Raw genomic sequence first — 26,649 nt, forward strand, 5'->3', positions numbered from 1 at the left:
CATGCAATACATGTATCACAAAGTAACATATGTGTGAGAGTGCAGTTAAATAGAGTTTATCTAAAACACCTCAGACAATTGTTTAAATCCCCGAAATAAAACTGCCAAAAATAAAAAAAAGACCACGAACAAACACAAACACCACTAATTTCCCTCTTGCTTCATTCAAAACCTTCCTTTTCCAGGTCTGAGAAACATGCAGGCAGTAAAGCTGCAATTCATGAATAAACCCATGACATCCATTCATCCTTTCTGTGTAAGCCCTATTTTTGTGTATTTAATCATTTATAAAGCTAGAGCAATTTCAACAAAATATGCATTTATTCCATACATATTGTTGCCTAAAACACTTTGAATACCACGAAGCAATAAGTTTTATACTTTTTCTTATGGTTTATTTCAGCTAACATTCTGGAAAGCTGTGTTATAAAGGGTAAAAACCAAACAGATTGTGTGCACATGCAAACGGACAGTTCTCCTTGAACTCCAGAATTTTTGTAACACAGTAGTCAGCGGTTCTACAAACCTTTATACATCTTACAGGAATTTTACAGACATTGAGAAGCAAGTCTACCCCATAGTCTGTCTCCCACTTACCACCATTATATATAAAATAAAAATAAATAAATAAAACCACCAATAGTGGATTTTACTATAGAAACTCACTGGGGTACAACAGTCATACCTAAAACAGAATATATAGAAATATACCAACTAAACACAGATAGTATTTTGTAAGAGGTTATCATTGTAGGTAACATTTACCATTACACTGAAGTATAGATGAAATTTCAGTTTTTTAATTAACAAGTTTAAGACAAAATCAGCTTCTAATAATCTGTTCAAAAGCATAAGGTCTCAGTTATTTATACCAATAATGATGAACTCTCATGGACCCTAATGCACTCACACACCATCCTAAAAAAAAGTTTAACAAAAATGCATCTGATAACAATATCTGTGGGAGACACCATTTTCAGAAGCTGTAATTATGTCTACACATACATAGCATGAGAGAAAAGACAGTTTTCAGTGAACACTCTTAAAAATCACTTGAAGAAAAGAATGAGTTTCTCTAAAGGGTTACACACACAGGATTACTTTAAGCCTAGCAAATATACGTTGCAGAGATTTTTTTTTTTTACTTAGCCTATAAAACCATAATCTGCTCATAGACAGAGATCTCAAATGTATGTGTATAAGTACACGTATAGTCTAAAATGCAAGCTTACAGGAATATTTAAGAAATTGGCTGAAATAATCTAAGAGCTTGTAAAATTTTGGGAAACAATAACTGTGCATTTGTGTACTACACTGCACCCAGTTTCCTGGGTAGAATAACTACTTAAATGAAAAGAGTAACTATGCCTTAAGAACAAGATCATAATAATCAAATGTTTTACTAAGGAGCACTCAGAAAAGCCATACTTAAGAAATGCAAACACCTGATTTCTTATGTTTACTGTTTTATATACAAACTTTGTTGTTAATAAGGGTAAGAGACAATTGTCTACGATAAACAGCATCAATCAATACAAACTTGCAATTCACTTGGCTGCCCTAAGTGAATGTTAGAGTTGCTCATTTGAATCCAAGGATTGCAGTTATTTCCTCCAAACACATCATTATCAAAGTAAAACAAAGGATACTTTAATAAGATTGGCAATAATAAAATATGTATAGCTGGTTACAACACTCCCAGCCCAGATGATGTTCTTATAGATATAGATCATTTTATAAAAATTATTTGCATGTTATCTATTTTGAAATCTGATTTGTGATCTATTAATATTGCTACAACTATAGATTATAAACATGAATAAGGAGTTAGAATTCTTAACATCTTTGCTAAACATCTAGTTTTATATTTGTACAGTACTTGAAAGTATTTTAATAACATTTTTGTTGTAAAAAGAAAAACCATCACTACAATTTGTAATGTTTAAGCCACAAAGCTTCTGTTGTGCATCTCTGGGTGACTCAGGCAGTATCTTACATCCAGTTTACAGGTACCCCTTGCATTGTTACAAGAGATCATAACAAAGATATTTTAGAAGTCACTGAAATAAACTCCCTTACCTTCTACACCTGCTTCAATCAGCCCAAACTGTTCCAACACTTTAACAAAAAGCACAATCACGATCAAAACTGCTATCATTTCAAGCCCTTCCAAGTTCATGGTGAGAGGTCATAGTCCAACCACAGCCACTGAGGAAAGTGCTCTTCTGCCTGGCTTTGTAAAGCCATTAAACTACATTAAGAAGGCTACTGCGGGGGGGAGAAACGGGAAGAGAATGAGAGAGAGAGAGAGAGAGAGAGAAAATACATCCTATCTACACTAACAGAGGCCAGAGGGAAGTGGCAGACGGATAAACTCAGGCCTGTTAGGATTATCTGTTTGCTCGTTATCACTCTTACAGAGAAAGACAGTCATGCATGAAGTAAAGTGCCGATCACCCAAGGACCCAGGAGGTCACCGAGTAAATGTCCCTATAAAATGACATGCCTAGAGTGATAGCTAGGCATCTGGGAATATGCTTCTTCTTGTGCCAGTGCTTCTGGTACTGTAGCATTGTTGTGGATATTCAGTTGCCTAGGTAACAGAAGCTAACTAATATGTGGGCTCACACTGGACACTAAGGGACAAAAAGGTCTCATATCAAAATAAGAATGGGAACATGAAAATAATCTGGATAGCTGAATTAAATCTGAATGGCTTGAAATGAGTGTTTCTAGAAAACTAGTACTATATAGTCTCCTGTAAATTAATCAAGTTGTAGACAGATATTGTAGCTTAAGACTGGAGTTTTCAACTAGTTTCCCTTGTCAAAAAGAGCCTGAGGATTATGAATTTGCTGCTGTGCCTACCAAGTATATTTATATTTTATTCCTGGAGCATAGAGAGAATTATTTTTGCACTTTATTATTATTTTTTTTAAGTACAAACCTGTTCCATTTCATCCTTTTATCTTTTTCATGTTTAGAGTCAATTTTATGAGATTAAAGAAATTAAAAAGGAAAAAGATAAGAGTGTGTTAAGGGGAGGAAGAGTTCACTAGCAAAGCTTTTAATGTATTTTTTTTTTGGGGGGGGGAATTAACTATACAAAAGATATGGTGGTCTATTTTTATTACACCTCACCATACCGGCACTGTTGCATATAGTGTAGGTTAAGCATGCACATACATTAGAAAAATGTGGGGCTGTATTACAGCACCACGGGCAACAGTGCCCAGGCCAGAGCTGCCATAAATCTAAGCCTGCAGGCTGAAATCCCAGCTCCTGATGAAGTCAATGGCAAAACTCCCATTGACTTAAGTTATACCAGAATTTCATCCCTAGTTTAAGCAGGATCATGGATTTTTTAACATTTTGTTGTTAAGACAGCTAAGCCGCTCTTAGCGACAGTATAAGTACTAGTGTATCATCAGTGCAACTGCATTGATGATGGCAAACTATGTGACATGAGTTCTAATTTTCCCTAATGTAGGCAAAGCCTAATGGCTTGATGAGCACATATCACCCTATGTTACCACCTGACAAGTATTATCTGCTGGGGAAGATCTCCTCTCCACCCCTAGAATGGTAAAGAGAAAAAAAATGGGTGGAGAATCCCAAGGTACAGAGCTCCCTCTCAACAGGAATTCACCTGAGTGCCTGACTGGTTGTCTTTCAAAAATGCTGCAAGGCTTAATGATTTTGCATACTTTATCTTTGCCTTTCTTTAAGCCACCTTTCCTTGAATTGTTTGTACATCTTTTCTCCACCCATCCTTTTTCTCAGGGCAGGTGCTTTTCTAAAGATGTTCCACTTATGCTAAACTTTTCTTCTTTCCAGGGCACCCTAGTAATGGACAAACAGGTCACAGATCAAACACTTGCTGAATTTGGGCTTTTAATTTGCCAATCCACCAGTTTAAATAACAACTTTTGTTGCTTTGTGTGCTGTGCATAAAAAAAAATAGGTACAAAGTTATTTAGGATGCATGTGAGACAAGGTGGGTTAGACAATTTGATATTCCCACATATGAATTAGTCTATCCATTCCCATGGATTACGTAATTAAAGTGTGACTGCTGAAAATGTTAAAAATGTATTGAAACAACAAGAATGTTATTTTTAATGGACTATCTTATTATGGGTAGCACCTAAAAGCCCCAACCAAAATTGAGTCCATGCTGTGCTACCCATTGTACACATGCAGTAAGAGTGCTTTGGCCTAAAGAGTTTTGTCAGTCTTGTCTAAATAGATTGTAAAGATGGAAGAGATAAAGGAAGAATTATTATCCTCTATTTTACAGATGGGGATCTGAGGCACAAAGACTTTAAGTGACTTGCCCAAGGTCACCCAGGAAGTCTGTAGGAGAGCTGGAAACTGAACCCAGATCTTCCAAGTTCAACTCCAGCAAATTAATTGCAACACCATCCTTGCTTATTTGTCCTTCACCCTTATGATGAATCAAAGTATCACCTATAACAAAATATATTCTACTAGGTTTTCTGAATTAAAACCTCCAGTCCTCACTTCAATGTCTTATAATAATTGATATTTCTAATGTTAAGAAACAAAGGAAGCAGAATTCCTTCCTCCTATAAGTGATAGCCTTTATACAGCATAAGGAGTGGTAGAGGGGCAAACAAAGAATAGGCTAGGCTGTTCACTTTTGAGACTTGCTAATCCAGTTACATCTGTTACTTAAACTTATCTATTTGCATAAAAAAATAGAGCACACACACACACACAGGATGCAGGTTTTTTAAAATATAAAAATCTGAAATCCAGTAGTAGTTCTAGCTTAAAAAAAGCTAAAACAAAATCATTACAAATAAACATTTGTATCTGTGTATCTTTAATCCTTTGTATTTAATCTTTTAAGTAAATAGTTAAGAATTGCAAATAAAATATTAAATCCTCTGATGCAGTCAATCATTATGAGATTTAAGACTATGGGATAAACCTTACTGTTTTTACTCTCAGTCACTGGCTGCCAGCCTACATTTTAGGAGCTTCTATGATGGTGTTAGATCTTCCAGGATGGGGAAATATCTGGGTGATCATCCACTAGCCCTTTCAGCCAGATTTAAAAAGCAACTTTCCATTGCAGCCTGTTGAGAGAACAGCTTGATCATTTGCCAAACCACAGGCTCATTCTAGTTATATATTGCCTTAAATGGTTTATTAACTATCCTTTGGAAAAGCCTGTGCACCTGTAGTGAAGAGCTTATACAGCATGCTATCATTTGAAAGTGACAATTGTGGGTGAACAGAAAGTGGACTGTGCCAGGGATGGTGTTAAAATACTTTTGAGGAAGAGGAATCTGTTTTACAACATGCTTTGATTTTGTCTATGTGATAGATAACTTCAAATTTTGAGTTGTTGGTACTTTGCATAGTTGTGGGAGGCTAGGTGTCCTCATGTGCTCTCAAGCCAATTAGTTCACCGTGTCCAGCTGGGCCTGTTAGTGCACTGTTATTCATATTAACTGGAACCTCTTCCTAGTAAGGAAGAGCACAACCTATACTGCTATTGCATGGGTGCTCTATGGAAAGCAGCTGAATTTGCCCCATTCTCACAGATAAAAGCAAAAACATATGAATTGCAGTCTCTACAACAGACATAATAGGACAGCAATGAAGAGCTGTTTGAAGGCTAAATTTCAAAGTGACTGAGAACAAAGGATCTAGTTTTACCTGAGATAAATAAGTTATTTAAGAGTTCTGTAGCCGCCTTTGCTGCATCTTGACACGGTGTTAAAACATTTTCAAATAATATAGTCCACACAAAGAGCTCTTTAATAGCCTTTTAATAATTACACAATACTATCCATACATTCACAGACTCCTGAGCAAGGCATTTACACTTACTATTACAAAGACACAAATGAATAGATCCATACAGATATGAAGTTACACATCTAAAATATTTAGAAATAAGCATAGTGCTTCTGTGAAGTATTTCTTCAACAGAGGAAATCTAAAGCAGTAGGAAACGGAGCTTTTCTTTCTGCTTACTGTACATATGCCTTAAGTTTAAAGCAGCAAACAGCTATCATATTATGCACTAATCTGACAAGCTTGGGGCATGATCCTGCAAAGCTTTAAGCATAGGAGTAACTCAAGTCACATGATTAGTCCCATTGAACTCAACTCTTTCCAGCCTTCCCTGTCACCCAGCCTTGTATTCTGGGTGTCATCTTTGATATGGCCCTCTCTAGATCATGGCTAAATTTTGATGGCACAACACTTAAGGTTCACCCTTCTCTCACAGTCTACACAGCTAATAAAACTTCATTTCATACCTCACTCATTTTATTGCATCCAGACTACAGTAACCTCTTGCTTTCTGGCATTAAAAAATGCCATCTTATTCCTGTCAGATAGTAAAGGGTTAACAAGTCCAGTAAACCTGGCTAACACCTGACCAGAGGACCAATCAGGAGACAAGATACTTTCAAATCTCAGTGGAGGGAAGTCTTTGTTTTGTGCTGCTTTCCTTGTTCTCTGTTCTCTCAGGGATCTAAGAGGGACCAGACAGGTATACAGACTCTCCAATCTTCTGTCCAATTTAGTAAGTACCAGTTAGAAAGGCGGTTTAGTCTTTTTTTGTTTGTTTTCTTTATTTGCAAATGTGTATTTTGCTGGAAGAATTGTATCTCTGTTGCAACTTGTATTTGTGCTGGGGGGAGGATTCTCCCTTGTGTCTATAAGCTGAAAGACCCTGTAACATTTTCCATCTTGATTTTACAGAGACAATTTTTACTTTTTTCTTTCTTTTATTAAAAGCTTTTCTTTTAAAAAACCTGATTGATTTTTTTCCCCTTGTTAAGGATCAAGGAAATTGAATCTAAATTCACCAGGAAGTGGTGGAGGGGAAAGCAAATTTCCCTTTGTTTTAGATTCACGGAGCTTGAATCTGTCTCTCTCTCCAGGATAGCCAAGGGAGGGAAAGCCTGGGAGAGGACACGGTGGGGAAGGGTTTATTTTCCCTTGTGTTAAGATTCAAGGAATTTGGATCTTGTTTCACCAGTGAGTTGGGTGAAGCCTCTCCAGAGGACCCAGGGAGGGAAAGTCTAAGAGGGGGAAAGGTGGGGGAGAATAGTCAGTTCCTCCTTGTTTTAAGATCCAGGGAGTCTGGGTCCTGGGGTCCCCTGGGAAGGTTTTTGGGGGACCAGAGTGTACCAGACACTGCAAGTCCTGGTTGGTGGCAGCGCTACAAGATCTAAGCTGGTAATTAAGCTTAGAGGAATTCATGTTGGTACTCCATCTTTTGGACACTAAGGTTCAGAGTGGGGGTGCATACCACGACAATTCCAGTCTTATAGCCATTCAAAATGGTGCTGTGAAAATTATCATTCTGATTGTCATTCCAGCCATGTCACCACTCCCCTCACATTTCTCTATATCAAATACCAAATACTTGTCTTCACTGTCAACGCTGGTCATGACTTAGAACTGATGCCAGCCTTCCTTGCCCATTAATCAAGCCTTGCCTACAAACATCTTTCCTCTCTCATGAAGCTCCTTATGCATGGGTAAAAATCAGCAAAACTGCCACCACTGTCCTCTTTCAAATCCCTCCTCTAAACTCTCCTATAAATTCCCCTCTAAAGTCTATAAACTTCATGTCAACGTGCTGGCAGTTGGGTGCTACAACTGCTTGTTACACTAATTGTAATCACATCACAACTGTTTTCTCATTTTATACTTAGATTGTAAACTCTTTGGGGCAGGGTCTATCTTTTCATTATACAAGTGTACAGTGCCAAGAACAATGGAGCCCTGATCCATGGTGGGGTGGGTGACTCTAGATACTACTGGAGCAGGGCACCCGCCGGGGCATCTATGTGCTCCTGCGTACTGGTTGGCAGACAAGCCTCTGCCAAAATGCCACCAAAAAGCGGCATCAAGAGGCGTCGCTGCCAAAATGCTGCTGATTTGCAGCGGGATTTTGGGGGGCGATGACTCTTGACGTTGCAGCTTCTCGTCCGCCAGCCATAGTCGTTGGTGGCTCATCATCCGGCGCCCACCACCTGGAAAAGGTTGGGGACTACTGTACTGAGTATAAATAGGATTGACCCTCATAGAATTTTTCTATATTTTAGCTTGATAGTTTATGAAGAACTGATTTTAGATAGCACGAAACTTAATTCAGTCATTCAGTCCCAAAGTGAGAAGTATTTTCACTTGTTTTCTCGACCAAGTTTATTCCAGCCTTAGGGTGCTATTAATACAATTAATCACACACCATGAGTCTCATAGTGCTGAACTTAGTAGAAATATATACTATGGTTTTCTTAGTTTGGTTATGCATTATTAGCATTTCTGATGTAATGAAGGATAAGCATCTCTGAAACATTCTTGGTTATGCAGAACAAGGCTGGAGGAATACAAGGTGGAATTTTTAAAAGCACTTAAGGGAGTTAGGAACACAAGAACTTGGACTCCCAGCTCCCTTAGGTGCTTCTGAAAATCCTGCTCATTGACAGTAAGTCTACCAACCATATTTAATTGGATTAATTGTACAGTTTTACATGCTGGTATAGCAATACAGAGCCATTCTGGAGATGGTATGGTGTGAAGTCTCACAGAAAGTTGCTTCACATCTGAATGGAGACCACAGTACAGGATGTGTCTAAAATGCTGAATGTTACCCAGGGTCACCTTAAAAAGCATGGAACCAATAAATCAAGGGCAATTGGCATAAACTAATTCTTAACCCCCTTCCTCCCAAGAAGTTACTCTTTTCTGGTTAGTTGTGACTGACTCCATCTCCCTCTCTCTTCAGCATTCCCAGAGTAATTCTTGAAGCATTCATTGATACACCCACTCACTCTAAACATCACTGAATCACACTAACACCATCTGCTGTATATTTTCACCTAAACAAAGTTTGTAGCAAAGTAATATTTAATGTCCTGTGGTGGTAAATAAAACAAAGCAAAGCAAACCCTCCCTCCCCACTAATCAAAATTTTAGGTTATATTAAAGGAATAGACAATAAAAATGAAAATATAATGCCATTCTGCAGATCATTAAGTATGCCCTCACCTTGAACTCTGTGTCCATTTCTGGCCAGCCCATCTTAAAAAAGATATGAGGCTCAAAAGAAGTGCAATGAAAATGATTAGAGATACTAAACGGAAATATTAAAAGGATTAGGTCTCTCAAGTCCTGGCAGGAGAGGATTACCTGGGGACAGGACAGAAGAATACTAGATAATGAACAGAGCAGAGAAGGTTAATTAGGTGCTCCTAGTTAACCTTTTTCCAGAATATGAGAAAGAGATTCAACAGAACTAAGTGGAAACAAATTTAGGATGAAATGAAATTTTATATTTTGTACACACAATGCAGAGTCTTTGGAAGCCACCAGTCACAAGATATTGTCAGTGCAAAAATTTATAGCAGATTAAATAAAGTAGACATGTATTTAGTAAATATCTCTACAGTCACCTCACTAGAATAAGAATATATAAGCAATATAAATCCTCAAGGCTCACATGGCTAGGAAAACCCTAACTGACAAAAGTTAGAGAGAAACTTGCCTTAATTATGCCTTTTGATGGTTGTTGCCCCTTCTTTTGAACACCTGGCCCTGGCTACTGGACTAGCTAGATCACTGGTCTGACTCAGCGTGGCAGTTTCTGTCTCTCATTCTGCTGGTAGGCCTGCAGCAAGCCAGCACTAACTTCGTGGCACTTGCCAGCTTAGCCAAAACAGAGTTAATACCTGTGAAGGGTGAGCAAAACCTACACAGGCAGGGATCTTATGGAATCCTGATTACAAGTGAAGGCTGTTCTTCAACAGCAGGACCCTCGGGAGGGTGATGGAGCAAGTCTGCATAACCTTTGGGCCGACTAGAATTTACTTGGCCATCCCTCTTCCTAGTGCTTAAACAAAACTACAGCAGGGGTCGCCAAACTTACAGACCATCCAAGCCGCATACCACCATCTTCAGAAGTCTGAGAGCAACAGCATGCCTGCCGTGGCTCCGGGCTTCAGCCCTGCAGGGATTGGGGGGTCTTGAGGCTGAACCCCCAAGCCCCAGCAAGCATGCCCTATGGGGCTGAAGCCCCAAGCCCCTTCCCCACTGGGCAGAAGCCAGAGGCAATGCATGGGGGGGGGCATGCCATGTGCCCCTGCAGATTTTTGCCAGGGTTTGCTGACCCCACTCAGTCAGATGATGCCACAAGGCCCCTCCCTCCACAGCAACTAGAGCAACTGGAGCTGGCAAGCTGGGAGTTGTGGCTGTGGGGAGAGGCAGTGGCAAACAGCTGGGAGCTCCAGGAAGAGACACTGCTTTTGCTGCTGCCTCTCCCTGTGGAGCTAAAGCAGTGGCCCCTCCCGGCTGCCTCTCCATGTGGAGCTAACACCTAGGAGCTGCAGGGAAGGGCCCCTCAAGGTAAAAGGGGGACATGCCTTGGGGGGGCACAAACCTTTAAATTGTACCCTCGCACTCTGAGCAGGCACCAGTACCTGCACCTAGCCCAGGGGTGAGCAAACTGTTTGGCTTGAGGGCCGCATCAGGTTTCAAAAATTGTATGGCTGGCTGGCTGGCTAGGGGAGGCTGTACCTCCACAAGCAGCCAGGTGTGGCCTGGCTCCTGACCCCTATCCAACCGTCTCCCTCCTTCTCACCCCTGATGTCCCCCCTGGAACCCATGCCCCATCCACCCCCCCCGCTCCCTGTCCCCCCAATCACCACCAGAACCCCACCACCCCTGACTGCCCCCTGCTGTGCCATCCAACCCCTCCTCATTCTCACCTCCCCCCCGACCCCTGCCCCATGCAACCACCCCTTCTCCTTGTCCCCTAACTGCCCCTAGAACCCCTGCCCCGATTGCCCACTGCTGCCCCATCCAAGCCCCCTCCTTCGTGACTTCCACCCCCAGACCACTGCCCCCATTCAACCCCCCTGTTCCTCACTCTCTGACCACCCTTTTCCACACCCCCAACCACCACCTTGAACTCCCTTGCCCTCTATCCAACCCCCCTGCTCCCTGCCCCCTTACCGTGCTGCCTGGAGCACCAGTAGCTGGCAGCACTACAGCCGTGCCACTGCGCAGCCCAGAGCACCGGGTCAGGCCACAGTTCTGCAGCTGCGGTGCCCCAGGAGCTCAAAGCCCTGCAGCCCAGAGCAATGCAGCGACAGCACAGTGAGCTGAGGCTGACGGGGAAGAGCAGGGGTGGGACCAGGGGCTAGCCTCCTGGGCCAGGAGCTCAGCGGCCAGGCAGGAGGGTCCCCGCAGGCCAGATGTGGCCAGTTGGACGTAGTTTGCCCACCTCTGCCCTAGTCCCACCACATGGCAGAAGCCCTGAGCTCCGCCCTCTCAGTCTGATAGGCAGAGAATGGGGGCAGGGGGCTCTCTGAGCCACATGCTAACTGTAAGAGAGCCACATATGGCTCACAAGCCATGGTTTGAACACCCAGATCCTACAGAAAAGCATATGGAGACCAGAATTCAGTCACTGGGGATTCTGAGCAAGGATTGCACAGCATCAACCTCCCCACAAATCAAAAAAAAAAAAAAGTAATGAACTTAAGAATTAAGTACCAATTCTATAAAAATCTTATGGCAAATAAAATAATAGAAAAAAAATTTCTACTATGTAACAAGGATACTTCATAATCCATATACATAAATCTTCACACAGTTATAAATATAAAGCAACAAAAAATTCAAATCTAAACACAGTGAAAAGTAATGCAAAGTTTCAAAAGCTTAACTGGAGTTCTCTATCTGAAACCCAAGCAGTCTCTTTCTACTCCTCTGCTGGACTATGGAGTCAGCTAACTAATTAACCAATCCATCAGTGCTAAGCATACAAGAGAAAAAAAACAAAACTGAAAATAGCACAATAAGTGACTCTTTCCCCACCATCACATTTAAATAAGAGAAGAGTTGGTGAACCATACCACTTAAAACCATTTAATTAAAACAGTTTGGCTAAAAACATTCATGGTATACAAATTAACATGAAAAGTTAAAAAAAGGAAATGGGGGAAAGGACTGTAACTAAAACTGCCAGTGCCTCCCTGTGTTGGAAAGTTAATAAGTCTAACCTGCTGCAAATTCCTTCAGGAGTTAAGGAAAACCACCTGCTTTCTGCTCCTCTGGCTGAACTTCTCCCTACCCATGTCAGTCACATGGCCTTTTGTAAAGCAGCAGCCCTGACTGCTGGTCCTCAATGGAATCTATGAGCCTAGCAACAGGGAACCTATTGAGCATGCCCAGAGAACTACCCCACTCAATTCCAGAAACTTCTAGGCATGGAATGCTAATTGTGCACCTGCCCAGCTACCAGGACCCAGACAACTCCCTTCTCTCTAGGGCTCTTAAAAAGAGATCTCCTCATTAAGCATGTGGGTTACATTTGCAGCCCCCCATCCCAGAAGGGGTAACTATAGAATTTACTAGAAGTTGTTCAATAAGTACTTTGTGCTCAGCTATGAAGCACCTGAAAAATAGTATTGAATTATAAATATCACTGAAGACTTGCATTGGTTAAAATTATACACAGTGCCATTTAGACAGTAAGAAAAGTGAAAGAACAACACTTTCATTTTTAAATGTGAATATTGAAAATGTTCAGTGTATTTTGCACCCCCAAAATTCACTTGGCTCCTAAAAAAAAAAAAAAAAGGCCAGGTTTGATCAGCTTCACTTCTTTACCCTTTCGTCTCTCCTTAGATATTGCAGAGGTTTTTTTCCCCCTCCAGGAACATCTGTAAAATTAGCCCTACATCAGTAATCTTAACAAAAAGAAGTGTATCCAAAGCCAGAGAGAAAATGATCTGAAAAGAAAAATGGATCTTAACATATCTAGATACCACAAAACAAAAATTTCTGCTCAATTATAGAGAAAAAGAAAAGTAAATAGCATACATTTCATGAGTGCAAGTCTCTCCTCTTATCATCACTCTTTGGTCAATCTGCCTGCAACACTTGCTGTCCAGCAACCAACTTCTTGGTATGTCCAAATATCTGCCTTGATCTAGGTCAGCCTCCCCCATTGATACCCATAATGGACATTTGAACTCACTGACTTTTCTAAGATATGGCCCACTGAAGATACAAATGTCCTGAATGATGATGATTATTAGTCAACTTTCAAAGGCTTAGGAACTAGGCTAACAGATTGCATTTTGCAGACCACTCTGACAAGGCAATAGATGGTGCAGAAACATGCAAACAGATTGGTACCGGAGAAAATGCCAGTCCCAACATGCTCATTTTCCAAGTTATCAGAGACAGAGGTCCAGATCAGTTGTCACAATAAAATTGGCATTTGAACGTGAACATTTATTCTCAGTTTATACCCAACTCTGGTTTTCAAAGGGGAGAAGATACCTCAAAGATAGGAAAATATTTGTCTTTTTGCTGTATTTTTATCCCTATAGACTGAAAGATTGTAAAGCTCCCTGTTGGCTTTATTAATGTTTACATCAACTGTAAACTTTTGGCAAAAATAGTCTACATACAAATAAAATTGATAGAATAGTTTGTTTAGTTCAGCTGACGCAGCATGTGGATGATAGGCATTTTCCTTCTAATCCCTTATTAGCTCATTAATAGCTCACCACAGATAACAAGGGACTTTCATGCTAAACAACAGTAAGTCCCAAAACATTCTAGTTCATACTTCCATGGGAACCAATAGGGGAGACTGAAACCAGACAGCATTCTGTAAAGCCAAGCTTAAAAAAACAACAAGGAAGTCTGGAGTATCAGTATCAGTTGAACCCAGGGCTGGCTCTGGGATTTTTGCCGCCCCAAGCAGCAAAAAAAAAAAAAAAAAAAAAGCGATCACGATCTGCAGCTCTACCACTGCTGCTTCAGTCTCTGGCGGCAATTTGGCAGCTGGTCCTTCACTCCAAGAGGGACCAAGGGACCCACCGCTGAATTGCCACCAAAGACCCGGACGTACCGCTCCAAGCAGCTGCTTGCTGGGCTGGTGCCTGGAGCCAGCCCTGGTTGAACCACCTGATACTTTGAGTCAAATATCAGCATGTGGTCAGGGTTCAGTTCCACCTCCCCAGAACACAACAGGCACCTATGCTTAGAAGAAATAATCCTCTTTTTCAGAGAGACTTTAACAATCAGGATCACAACAGAACCAGAGGGAGTCCAGATCAAATGTCTTCCCCAGTTCCTATTGGCTGGCTGCACAAAAATAGCTTGAATATAAAACAAAACCTAGATTGTAGGATTTAATTCCCATGTTTGCCCCTACAGATTTCCTGAGCCTGCCAGGGAACTATGAAGCCCCCTCCTCTAGTAAGGCTGCACAGCTGTCTTTGTTCTGGTATGTCAGACTCCCAAAGGCATTCAGGTTTCCCTCTCTGATCCCTGAGTCATACAAAAAACTCACTTGGGCCTCCTTGTTGCAGTACTTCTGTGGAGGCAGACCTCTTTGCCTATGAGGACCTCATTGCAGTAAAAAGACCCAGAGTTCTAGTTTCCCTGGAGTTGTACTCTCAATATCTAGTCTGATGCTGCTTCACTTTAATATGGAAGCTGAAACATGGGTGCAACAGAGGACTCAGCACCCCAAACGGTCTGTGCCAACCTTCACATAGTAAAATTTATCAGATATTGCATATGGAGTTGATGTAAGTAATAATAATATGGCCTTGCACTATCTGATGGCTGTTTGATATATGCAAAATTAATTGACAATTACAAGGTCAGATGGCCACTTTGCATGCACCTCCCTCACATACACAGAGACACCTTTGTTAGCAGTCTCAGCAGAGGCACCCAAGGATAGGCAGGAAGATTACACTAATTTCTCAGCTCTGGAAGTGGTCTTTTCAGATTAACGTTGAGGTACACTGGTGGGACAGTATGGAGAAGCCTGAACTGTTGGCATCTGTTATGTGACTGAAGAGAAAACTTCATCCTACAGAACAGTGAGTCCTGCACCATTCAACAGCACTAAATTCACCAAAGCAAAACTTAAATTAATAGTAAAATCTGTCTTCATACACTTGTTTCTCCTCTTTTCTGTGAGATATGTTTCTATTTTATCATCTGATTCTTACACTATTACACTTGTTGGGATTTTGTCAAAATTAATTTCTTCCCTTTAATAACCAGTTCATTTGCATTCCAAAAATGTAAATCTGAATCAGATTATTCACTCTAATTGGTTCTTTAGTTCTGATCATTCTAAGCCTTTTGAAAGGAGCCTTTATTTAAAATTCAGATTTGTTGCACTTGAAAGGTTAGGGCTTGATTTATATCTTCTCTGGTTGGTTCCGGACGTATGGAACAGAATATGTACATGTCTGGATGAGCCAGAAATCTCTCTCAAAATGGTTTGTAATTCTTACATGTTGAGAAATACAATAGTGCTGCCTTTGAGTTTTATTTACCTATAAATCTTAAAATAGTCTCAAAAGTGATTACATGCTTCAGAAAATTGTTTATAACCAGCATGCAGTCTGTTGACACATGGGAAGAATACTAGCACCTATTTTGAAGCCATTTTTCTGGCATTATATAAAAGCACCAGTGATGCTTCCTAAAAAAAAAGATATCCACATCTTGCCTTTAGTTCAAAGTCTTGTGAAAATTTTGGTAGTTTTGGTTCAGACACTTTCTAAATCTAGCAAGCAGACTTATCTGAGGAAGAGTGGGCAATAATTGAAAAAGTCTAGAAAAAAAATTCATTATGGAGCTGGATGTAAGAAAATGAAAATACACAGATATTTTTACTGCAAAATACTAAAGTGGCTCTGCCCCTCTTGAGGATTTCTCTATGCGGGGAAGAACACTTTGCTAGCTGGGTCAGTCAGCTTTAGGGCCACTTTGCCCGGCAAAGCTTCTGCAGCATGGCTGAGAACCTAGCCCAGGGCTGGTGCTTCCATTTAGGCGACTAGGGCACTAGGATTTGGGGAGGGGGGCATTTTGCTGCCCTCTGCGGCAATTCGGCGGCAGGAGGTCCTTCCGCGCTCTGGGTCTTCGGCAGCAATTCTGCGGCGAGTCTTTCACTTGCTCCAGGACCCACCGCCAAAGTGCCCCAAAGACCGGGAGTGCGGATGGACCCCCGCCTAGGGCGTCAAAAACCCTGGTGCCGCTCCTGACCTAGCCCCAAATTTAGTGATCCTTTAACATTGTGAGCTAATGAATTTCATTGGCTACTCATTCACCCTTTTCTTCACTCTAACTCCTGCAAATGTATTGCTTTCCTCAATAGCCCTTTAACAAATGTGGTAAACCACATACAGGCTTCATTTCTCAGTTGTATTATGGACCTGATATGTTGCAGAAACTAGTTTGCCACCATTACTGCTGCCCCATCTCCTCCCCTCCCATTTTACTTAACATTGCCATTATCAAAATAGTCAAGCTAGAAATAAGCTTTTAATATTTTCCTTAAGTTCCATGTTCCTACTACATCGGAAGAGTGCAAAAACAAGGGTCATGCTTACCTTCATCTATATCATTTAACAGTAAAATTATTCTGCTTGCACATCAGAGCAAGATCCTTCCCTCCAATGTTTACTCTTTTTGTTCAGTGAACAGTTTCACTTGTATTCAAAAGCAGATAAACTATTAAGATGAAACACTACCTTTCTCTGACAGGATAACAGATCCATTGACCCCCAGTAAAAACTCTCATTACTATCAAAGGGAATTCTGTGCATGGAAGATTGCATTATTTGGCCTCTGGTTTCAAGGGCATACACTGGTGTTAACAAAAAGCTAAAGGGTAAATTGTTTCTATACTGCAGCGTATTTCATTTGCACTGTACTAATCTGGGGTCACATTCACTGCAGGCAAAAGTGATTACAACTCTACATGTTAAAATCCTCTATCTTCAGTGTCGTTCCCTCTTTTACACCTGTTACCTCTTATAAATTATGAATGCTCTATACACATACCACATCATTAATGGAGATCTACATGGGTCCTGGCCATAGCATACCTGTGATTCCCAACTGATCCTTGGAGCTATAGGTAGCCAACATAAGCTACAGCAGCTTTCAGCCTGCTTTAGTATTAGAAAGCCAGCTCAAACAGAGTGGCCTCATGCTTACAGGAATACAAAGCTGGCTTAAAAAGTCATCTCCACAACCCTCTTCTTTCGTGAACTCAGCAGAAGGCTATTGAGAAAGAAAGACAATTGGAACCATAGACTTTTCCTTCTCATATACAAGAATTCTCAGTCTGACATTTTTGATGCTAGGTTTGATGGAGAAGTATACTAGAAATTAAAGAACAAGACCTAGAGCAAAGAGATTTGAGCTCTATTTCTGGCCCAGACACAGATTTAGGCCATGATCCTACAAATATTTATGTGCTTAATTTCAGGTATGAAAGGAAGGTCAGGTCACTGGGATCATTTATGTTTACAGTTAAGCATCTGGAAAAGTGTTTGTAAGATGGATCAGGGCCTGTGTGACTTAATCACAGGGATAACAGTAATTACATACTGATGAAATTGGTTTAGTCCCAGTTTGTTAAGTTTCAGTCACAACATTTAAGGCCAGAAAGGACTATTAGATCATATAGTACTAGCTTTAGTATGTCACAGGCCTTTAAATGTTATTCAGGCACCCTTGTTATTGAGCCCAATAACTTGTCTGAATAAAGCATGTCTTCCAGAAAGGTATCTCATCTTCACTGAAGACATCAAGAAATGGAGAATCTACATTTCGCTTGGCAGTTTGTTCCAATGGTTAATCCTCATCACTGTTAAAAACGTATGCCTTATTTCCAATTTGAATTGATCTGGCTTTGTCTTCCAGCCAATCAGTTTTGGTTAAGCCTTCCTCTGCTAGTTTTAAGATCCCTTTAGTACCCAGTATTTTCTTCCCATTAAGGTTTTAGCACACTGTAATCAAGTCACTTCTCAATCTTCTTTGATGAGCTAAACAGATCAAGCTCTAAATTTCTCACTGGAAGAGCTTTTCTCTGGCCCTCAAATTATTTTTTATAGATTTTTTCTGTGCTCTAATTTTTCAACATTCTTTTAAAAATGTTGACACCAGATGGTACACATCTTTCCATTACCTCACCAATGTCATCTAGAGAGGTAAAAAAAGTCACCTCCCTGCTCCCCGTTTATACAATCAAGAACCGATCCCTGTGAAACCTCACTAGTAACATTTCCTATTGACAACTGCTTTTTAGATTTGTCAGTTAGCCAGACCTTAATCCTTTTAACATGTGCTTTATTGATATGGTATAGTGCTAACTTTTTAGGTTACCTTGTCATGTAGTACTAAGTAAAATCAGGACTGCCCGGGGGGAGAAGGGGCAAGTGGGGAAATTTGCCCCAGGCCCCGGGCAGACCCCCACGAGAGTTTTTCGGGGCCCCCAGAGCGGGGTCCTTCTTCTGCTCAGGGTCATAGTCGGCAATTTGGCGGCAGGGGGTCCTTCCGCTTCGGCACTTCGGCGGCGGGTCCTGCTTCGGCAGTAATTCGGCGGCGGGGGTCCCGCTGCGGGTCTTCGGGTTACTTCGGCGGCAGGTCCCGGAGTGGAATGACCCCCCCTGCCACTGAATTACTGCCAAAGCGGGGGCCGCCCACCACTAAAGACCCCAGCCCCCTGAATCCTCTGGGCGGCCCTGAGTCAAACACTTTAAAAAGTCTAAATACATTAGAACTATGTAGTTACCTTTATCAACCAAAGGTATCTTCTCTACCAATGAAATCAAGTTCGACAAAAGGCATTTTACATAAACCGTTTTGACTGGCCTTTATTATATTAACATCCTTTAATTTTAGGTCAATTGACTCTTATATAAGCTTTTCCATTATTTTGCCTGGGACTGATGTTGGGCTAACTCTCCTAGAGTTATCAGGGTCAATTTGCTAGCCCTTTTTGCACTTTGGCACAGCATTAGCACTCTTCCAGTCTTTTACAATTTCCCCAGTATTACAAGATTTATTAAAAATTAACACTAGTAGACCAGCAATTTCCTCAGTCAGCCCTTTTAGGAGTCTTGGGTGCAATTTATCCAGGCTTGCTAATTTAAAAATGTTTATTCCTAACAGATGTTGTTTAACATGTTCCTGCATTACTAATGGACTAGAACGTTTGCCATTCTCATATGATACTGGTATATCATCCTGTTTCTTTCCAAATACAGAATAGAATTATGTATTAATATTTCTGCATCATTAATAGTAATTTTACCAGTTCCACCTAGTAATGGGCCCATACCACTGCTAGAATCTCTTTTTGTTCCTAATACACTTAAACTCCTCCTTATAGTCCTCAGCTCTTCCAGCAATGGATTTTTTCCTGATTACTTTAGCTTCCCTTATCAATTTTCTGCATGTCATAACTTCAAATTTATATTGATTGCTATCTAAATCCACTTCTTCCCCATTTTTTAATATAATACATTTTCATTTCTAATTTCTGCCTTCATTTCACCACTGAATAAAAATTAGCTTTTAGCCAAATTTGTTCTGTTGCTTAATTATGGAATCATGGCTATTTGACCCTTCTATAAACTCTTCTTCAAGAGCGCCCAATTTTCATTTTTCTGCCTAAAGTTTTCCTTCCACACAATTTCATTCAGTTTTCTTCAGTGTTGAGAAATTAGCCCGTTTGGAGTACCAAGTATGTATCTGGGTATATATGTATGTACATATATATATTTTACTAATTGCTACTGTCCCCTCTTTGCCCATATGGAGTGTAGTCAGTTCATGACCACTGGTACCTAGGAAACCAACTACGAGTACAGTGATAAATTCATCTTTAGCATAATGAGGTCAAAATATTTACCTCATATTGCAATACTGTTGGAAAGTGATCTATAAAATTCAAAAACTCCAACAATGTCTTACTACTGTCTGCACAAGACTTCCATCATATCACTCCCTGTGAAGAATTTCACTTGCCACTGGAACGCCTCCTTTTGGCCTGACATGGCACAGTGGTGCTTTCTCCATCCTGAACCCTCTGCAGATGACTGCTGTAGTGGCCTCTCTTCCATAACTTGGCCCTCAGGCCAGGTAATAATTTAAGTCCCTCCCTTCTAGGATAACAGTCCCACAAATAGAAGTCCAGTGTCCTTATATCAGGTCTCTAGCCCCAACTCTGTGTTCCATGGTACTTGCACCCTCTTGTCCTTATCCCTTTATAAAGGGGAGAGGGGCGCTTCATGCTAGCTTCCACGGCAGTTTGTGTAGTTGGAGATTGTGAGTTCACCAATCCACCTCCAACCAAGGGACCGTATAATCAGCAGCCAACGTGTACTCCTCACAACTCCCTGCTGCTGCCTCCCTAGGCTTCTTTCTACCCTGTCTTTCTCAGGCCTTCTCTCCCTGAAACCTCTCTAGATTAACCCTTCTTCTCAGGACCCTTTCCTGGTCCCCTAACAAAATCTCAAACTAAGATTTTTAACCTTAATCAATTTACTCCCTCCTTAGACTTAGCAAGGGGAATTTAAAGGGCCTGTGCCTCCACTGAACAGATCCCAGTACTCTTCAGGAACAGCAGAAGGTCCCTAAAAGTCAGGGGCTGGGAGGTCACACACACACACACCCATCATTCACCCTCAGTGCTTCTATATCTTGGGAAATTTCCCAAAACCTAGGAAATTGTGAGTAAAACGTTTCAACTTGGGAAACTGGGAATTTTCATTCAAAATATTTTACTCACAAATTCTCAGATTTCGGGAAATTTCCAAGGATATAGAAGCACTGCTTACAGCTGGTAAAAAAAAGATGAGGAGGGCGGAGAATGGCCCCTTGGCTCCCCCTGTTCCAGCACCGTGGTGCTCTTATCCTGAAAGTCTGAGTCCTGTCCTTTTTTCAGGATTTACCAACAGAGCTTGCTCCACTCTCCATGACTGGTTCATCTCTCACCAGGCCTTCTGCCAGACTTTTCTAATTCAGAGAGGATCTCAGGGCTTATTCTTCCCCTAGATTTCCTCCTCAGTTCTCCTGGTTTCCTTGTTACCTAATTTCAGAGCGACTACAAACTGCCTCACTCCTTCTCTGCAGCCTATTGTCTGCTCTGAAGTGCCTTACCTTATAGTCAGCACCCAGCTGTTTTCCCAACTGAGCTTCATACTTAAGCCTGGCTTTCCCTTCAGCTGCAGCCTGGTGCATGAATTGGCCTCTCAAGACCATAATAAACTTTTTGGGGCCTGTGTGGGGTGCATACCCCATCACACTCATATGCTGAAGTCCCCCATAACACCACAATGTTTCCTTCCACACGTTATAGTCAAATGGCTAAGGACTTACAATACAATCTGAGATCTTCAGTGATTTAGAAGTACAAAGTATTATTAGCATAAGAATTTTGCCTGTTCTTATGAAAAAAGTAAACAGACAATGTGTCCTTTCCTTTCACCTTCATAGGTCTGTCAGATGGTCTCCTGTCATTTTGGTAATGCAGAGTGTGAAAAATGTTTGTTTAACATTGAAAAGATTTATGTTACTCTTTCATTTTAATGACAAATACAAAGGTTTGAATGAAAACAAAAACATATTTGCTGTTATCTTTACAGGCAGTGTGTAACAAATGGCGCTCAGAATGCTTCAGACACGTTACAAAAACATAAGATAATAAGAAATGTAATATCTGAAATGCTGTTCCTCAATTGGCCACACGCACTAAAACAAGTATGACCTCTTTACTAGATATTTTCCTCACCTAGTGTTTCCTACTGTTTCTTCTAACTGCCTCATCTACTTTCTGACTGATGAAACAGTTACATTCAAGCTATATATGCTGATCTACATTCAAAATGTCACCATGATTTATAGGATTCTTTGAATTTTAATATGGAGAATTTGCACTCATAAGCAACTACAACTATAGTTTCTGCAATTTATGTAAGAAGAAGAGAAACCAATGATCTGGGTAGGATGAGTGTTAGAATGTGGCAAACTGCTCAGGAATGAAAAGGAAGAAACTGGGAGAAAACATAACTGGAATTAAGAATACTTACCAAAGTACAAGAGGGATTGCAATCAGAGGAGTACCAGTGAGAGGCAAAACGGTCATATTAGGACTGCACCTATTGAGCATCTGGGGATGGGAAGGCATGAGCCCGCTCACATCTAAAGGCTCCATTGTAGGGTTGCAGCTGCCTGCCCCTGCCAAATGTAAAGGCCCAGGCTCCATAAAGGCATGCTGAAAAAAGAGTTCTTATAATAGGGCAATTCAACAGCGGAGAGAATCAGTACTGACCAAGCAATAACAAAGGGAAGTGCTCCAAGGTAAGGGGCTACTTTTGTGTATCATCACTATATCAACCCAGCTGAACTTTTAGTAGTGAACATTTACATCTAGCACTAGCTTATCTAGAGTGGAGGAATAAAGGAGAGACAATGATCTGAGAATATACTTTGTTACTAAAAGAGTAGGAGAGACGATGATCTGAGAATATACTTTGTTACTAAAAGAGTATTTTACACTAACTTTGTCCTAAAATTTCATTTACTTAAAAATATCTAGTATTTGGAGAAATTTAATTGTCTACTATTTCTATTGTCTAAATATTTTACTGTAAAATGGTAAACCCTCATTCTCTATGCATTACTCTAGCACTATTTGTGCCCTGCTACTAAAAGGCTAGATTGCCAGGAAGCAAAGGGAGTACAACTGACAAACCCTCTTCCATAGAAATGCGGCTTACATTGCCATCAGCATCACTGATATCAGCGAACAACACACCTTGAACATATTAGCTTGTGTTGCTTTAGAAACATAAAAAAGGATCAGGCTTGTCTCATGCACAGGTAGAGAAATGGGTTAGTTTCCCTATGTTGAGAGCATATAAAACACTTCACAGTGTAGAACAGAAAAAGTACTTGCCAGTGGTTCTCCACAAGGCTCTTGAGGACCATAAAGTACACTCGTGGGGAACATAATAGGGTCAACTACTTGGGGACATAAAATATATTCATAGCAGGTGCCATCCATGCCTTCTGTGAGAAGGGCACTAAATCTAATTCTCATGATGAGAAGCATATATTAACAGAAAGACCCTTTTAAATTGATCTCTCTGACACAGATCAATTACACATCAAACAGTAAGGGGTAAGGCTTGACACTGCTGAGGGAACTGTAGGTGGGGGGAGGAAAGTTTTGAGGTTGGTGGCTCTAAGCCACTCTTCCATTCCCCAATCAGGCACCTGGCAGGTGCTGAAAAGGTCCCCAGAATAATTTAAAACAGCCCAAGGGCTACTGTAAATTAGTCTCATAGGGACTGGTACACCAGCTGGTGATCCTCACCCCAGATATATCCTGTACTCATAGTGGGAAGCACTGGGCGGCCCAGAGCCAGCTATGCAGGTGTTATGGCATTCAAGGATGCTCAGGGGAATCCCGGATGCCCCTCTAGGGCAACATCCCTCATTAAGACAAAGCAGCTAGGCAGGGCGAAGATCTGGCCATAACTCCTGAAAAATATTTAAAAAAACAATTAACATAAAAAAAGAAAAGAAAAAGGCAGCTTTATGTGATTAAGATTAATACATATGGGGAATTTTGAATGTCATCTCTGCCTAATAGCCAAAGCTTACAGGGCACTATATTAAATCGAAAAGTAAATACAGCAAGCAGTGAAAATTAACCAACTTGAAAAGAGCCATTTATGAGCTAGCCACCAATTGTGATCCAGTCCCACAAAGTTTTTAGTTATGTTCTTTATTCTTTTGCCCTAATTGTTTCGGTTTAAGTTACAGTAGAGATATTTTACCTCAATATGTATATTGTTTTTAATTCTTCCAGGAAAATTCTTTAGCTTGCCACCTGCCCCCTCCCCCAAATAAAAACAGCTAACAAGGACTAAATCTCACATGTGATAGCACTTGACTTTTACTGTAAGAGACATTAATAGTTATAAAAGGTCCTGGAGTGATAGCACTGGAAAGTGACCAACTCCTGAGGCAAAGCAGTCTTAGCATAGGTGCCAGCAGTGCTGTATCTGTCCCTACATTGTTCCACCACTGTGCTTCAACTTCAGTCATTTGAGGTACTCTCAAGGAATCAGTGTGTGTGAGTGGGTTTGCCAATTACAGACTGATTCTCCAGTTATGTGGATACCTCTTCATAGGGCACTTGTCTGAAGTCACTAACATTTCACACATAACTAATCAGCCAGTTGGTAACTACCTAGGGTTCATTACCAACTTGAGCAGAATTTGAACCTAGAAAATCCTTGGAGATTTAAATTTTAAGAACCATGAATGCTCCCCAAAATATACATGAGAATTTGAGAAATGTCTAGACTTTTAGATTTTAAGTGCAAAGGGAGCCATTGTGATCATTTTATCTGGCAATCTGCATAATCCAGACCATAGAACTTCACCTGTTAATTCCTGCATCAACACCAAGTGGTGGAGAATCCACCACAACCTTAGGTAAATTGTTCCACTGTTTAATTAACCTTGCTGTTAAAAATGAGTGCCTCATTTCTAGTCTGAATTTGTTTCTGTTTAGTTTCCACCTATACAAGTCAGACTGGTATCAGATCTATGAGAAAATGCAGAGAAGACAGGTAAATAATACACTGATTTAAATAATATTTTATTAATATATGATCTGACAACAGCTAAAAATGAAACAAGTGTGCAAAATTGAATCTGTGATGCAAAGAGACAGGTTTGATGGCAGACATGTTTACAGCAGTTCTATATCATTTAGCAGAAAATTATGTAGATTGGGAACTTTGTGATGGAATAGATAGTGACAAAACAGTCATGGGACTAAAGGCTTCAAATGGAGCTTGACCTCTAAGAAATGCTAAACATCTGCTGCTCCTAGTGATGAGCCCTTGTTGGTGTCACTAAGCATAACCCTAAGTAACTCGGGAGAGTAGAATGCCACAAGGGTATGGAGCCTTCCTGGTTTTAGGCATCAGCAGACAAGAGTCCCTCCATGTTTGAACTTTAATCGACCTAAAAGGCCAGGTGTAACAGCCGTTATCAGTTGCAACAGTTCTAACTGGTCTAAAGCAGAAATAATGAGGCCTGTGCACCTTTAGTAGAAGGACAAGATAAATTGCAGAAGGAAAACTTACTAACGAGCTGCCACGGCCAAGATTACTTAATGCACCTGCGCTTACGTAATTGCTACAGGGGGAGGAAGGAGGAGGAGGGGGGGAGAAAGAAGAAAGAGAAAAAAAACATAAAAAGGGAAAAGCCGCTTGTTTAGGGGGGCTGGATCTGAGGCATTTCAAGTCTCCCAGCACCGCTTTGAGATCTCAAATAAACTTTGCTTGCTTCTCCACCCTGGTGTGTTTATTGGCGCTACGCACTCTGGGCAACGAACCACTGTTGCTTGCCTCCGGCACCCTCTGTGCCTGCAACAGTTTTGGCGTCCCTGGGTGGGCGGAGGCGAAAATTAGCTTTGCCCAGATCCCTCCTGGAGGTCAACGGATCGCGGTGACGACCGACGCCCAGTGCACACCGGTGACTTCACCGGGGGCCTCGGTGGAGACGCGGTGTGAGCGACCCCAGAGGGCACAACAGTGCAACGCGCTCGAGTAGTGGAGAAGCAGTTGAGGGCGACGGTGAGGAACCGGTCCCTTGGATAAGGTAGGAACAGTCCAGTGGTCTGGATTTTTGCCTGTTATGACCTGGGGACGCCCAGTGTCACCCTATGGGCAGGATATGGGGCAGGGACAGAGTACAGGCAGGGCACGGTGTACACCCTTAGAATGCATTCTAGCAAATTGGGAAGTGCTTGGATCAGATCCACTAACTAAAAGCAAACTAAAAAGTTCTGTATAGTAGAATAGCCTCAATATTAACTAGAGGGTCAGGAAAGGTGGCCACCGGAAGGATCACTTAATTATAACACGATCCTCCAATTACTCCTGTTTTGTCAGCAAATGGGTAGCTTCTGAAGCTGTTTGTATGGAGAGCTCTTGTAAAAATACCCCACTGTAGCTCCTGTTCTTCCCCCTGTCTGACAGAGTGCAAGGATTCAAAAGCAGGTTAGGGATAGTGCAGGGACAAAGGAGGGACCTGTCTAGAAAGGGGAGACCCTATGTCCTAGTGCACTCTCTCCCTGTTGTAGCTAAAAAGCAAGATCAGATGCAGAGTGGTACTGGGGGCCAGTGTGAGTGACTGTTACCGGAAGACGCCCAGAGTACCCTGTGAAGCAAAAGCTCGTGACCAGGACTACTCTAACGCAAGCCCGGTAACTAGTGGATCTTTAGGAGGTCCGACCCATGGTGGGCTGACTTGGCCTGGCATCGTCCGATGAGGAAGCTACCTCGGTCTAGGAGTGTGTGTACCCATCTTCCCTCCCCCTTTCCTTTCCGTGTGGGCTACTGACAGTCTGATCATCTCACTGGATGCAATCAGAGTAAGCGGCGCCGTCTCCCCGAGACTAGCCAACGCTCTTTGCTGAAGGGAGGTGTAGGAGGGTCGTGGCCATCCTCGTTAGCCTCTCCTGTGTGAGTACCCTGTAGGGAAAAAGCCTTAGTTTATGAGCCGCTAGCGCGGACAGGGCACCCACCCTGTGTGTGTAAGTGGAAAATGGGTGGGGGACAGTCTAAACATTCCATCTCACCCCCTAAGGGTACTCCAGCATATTACATGTACGTACATTATGGTTCAACAACCTGCAGGTATTTAGAGAATTTGAATATTTACACGCGTGAAAATCTGTCTAAACAATGCCCACTAGAAGGTACTTCAATCTAGATAAGATCA

The 26,649-nt window shown here is 41.4% G+C and overlaps 1 protein-coding gene across 5 annotated transcripts in view; it reads right to left on the minus strand.

The window, feature by feature from the left end:
* The window catches only part of KCNIP4 (potassium voltage-gated channel interacting protein 4), an 834,558-nt gene that overhangs the window by 435,993 nt on the left and 371,916 nt on the right, over positions 1-26,649 (minus strand). For 2 of the 5 annotated variants that reach the window (XM_030563369.1, XM_030563366.1), the window contains exon 1: positions 2,080-2,448. The exons of the other annotated variants lie outside the window; for them this stretch is intronic. In XM_030563369.1, coding sequence (XP_030419229.1) covers positions 2,080-2,179 — 100 coding nt within the window. In that variant the 5' untranslated portion in view covers positions 2,180-2,448. Of the gene's footprint in view, positions 1-2,079; positions 2,449-26,649 lie in introns of those variants that run through there. 5 annotated transcript variants of the gene reach the window in all.

Source organism: Gopherus evgoodei, chromosome 5 (assembly GCF_007399415.2).
Source record: "Gopherus evgoodei ecotype Sinaloan lineage chromosome 5, rGopEvg1_v1.p, whole genome shotgun sequence".
In the NCBI taxonomy this organism is placed as follows: domain Eukaryota; kingdom Metazoa; phylum Chordata; order Testudines; family Testudinidae; genus Gopherus; species Gopherus evgoodei.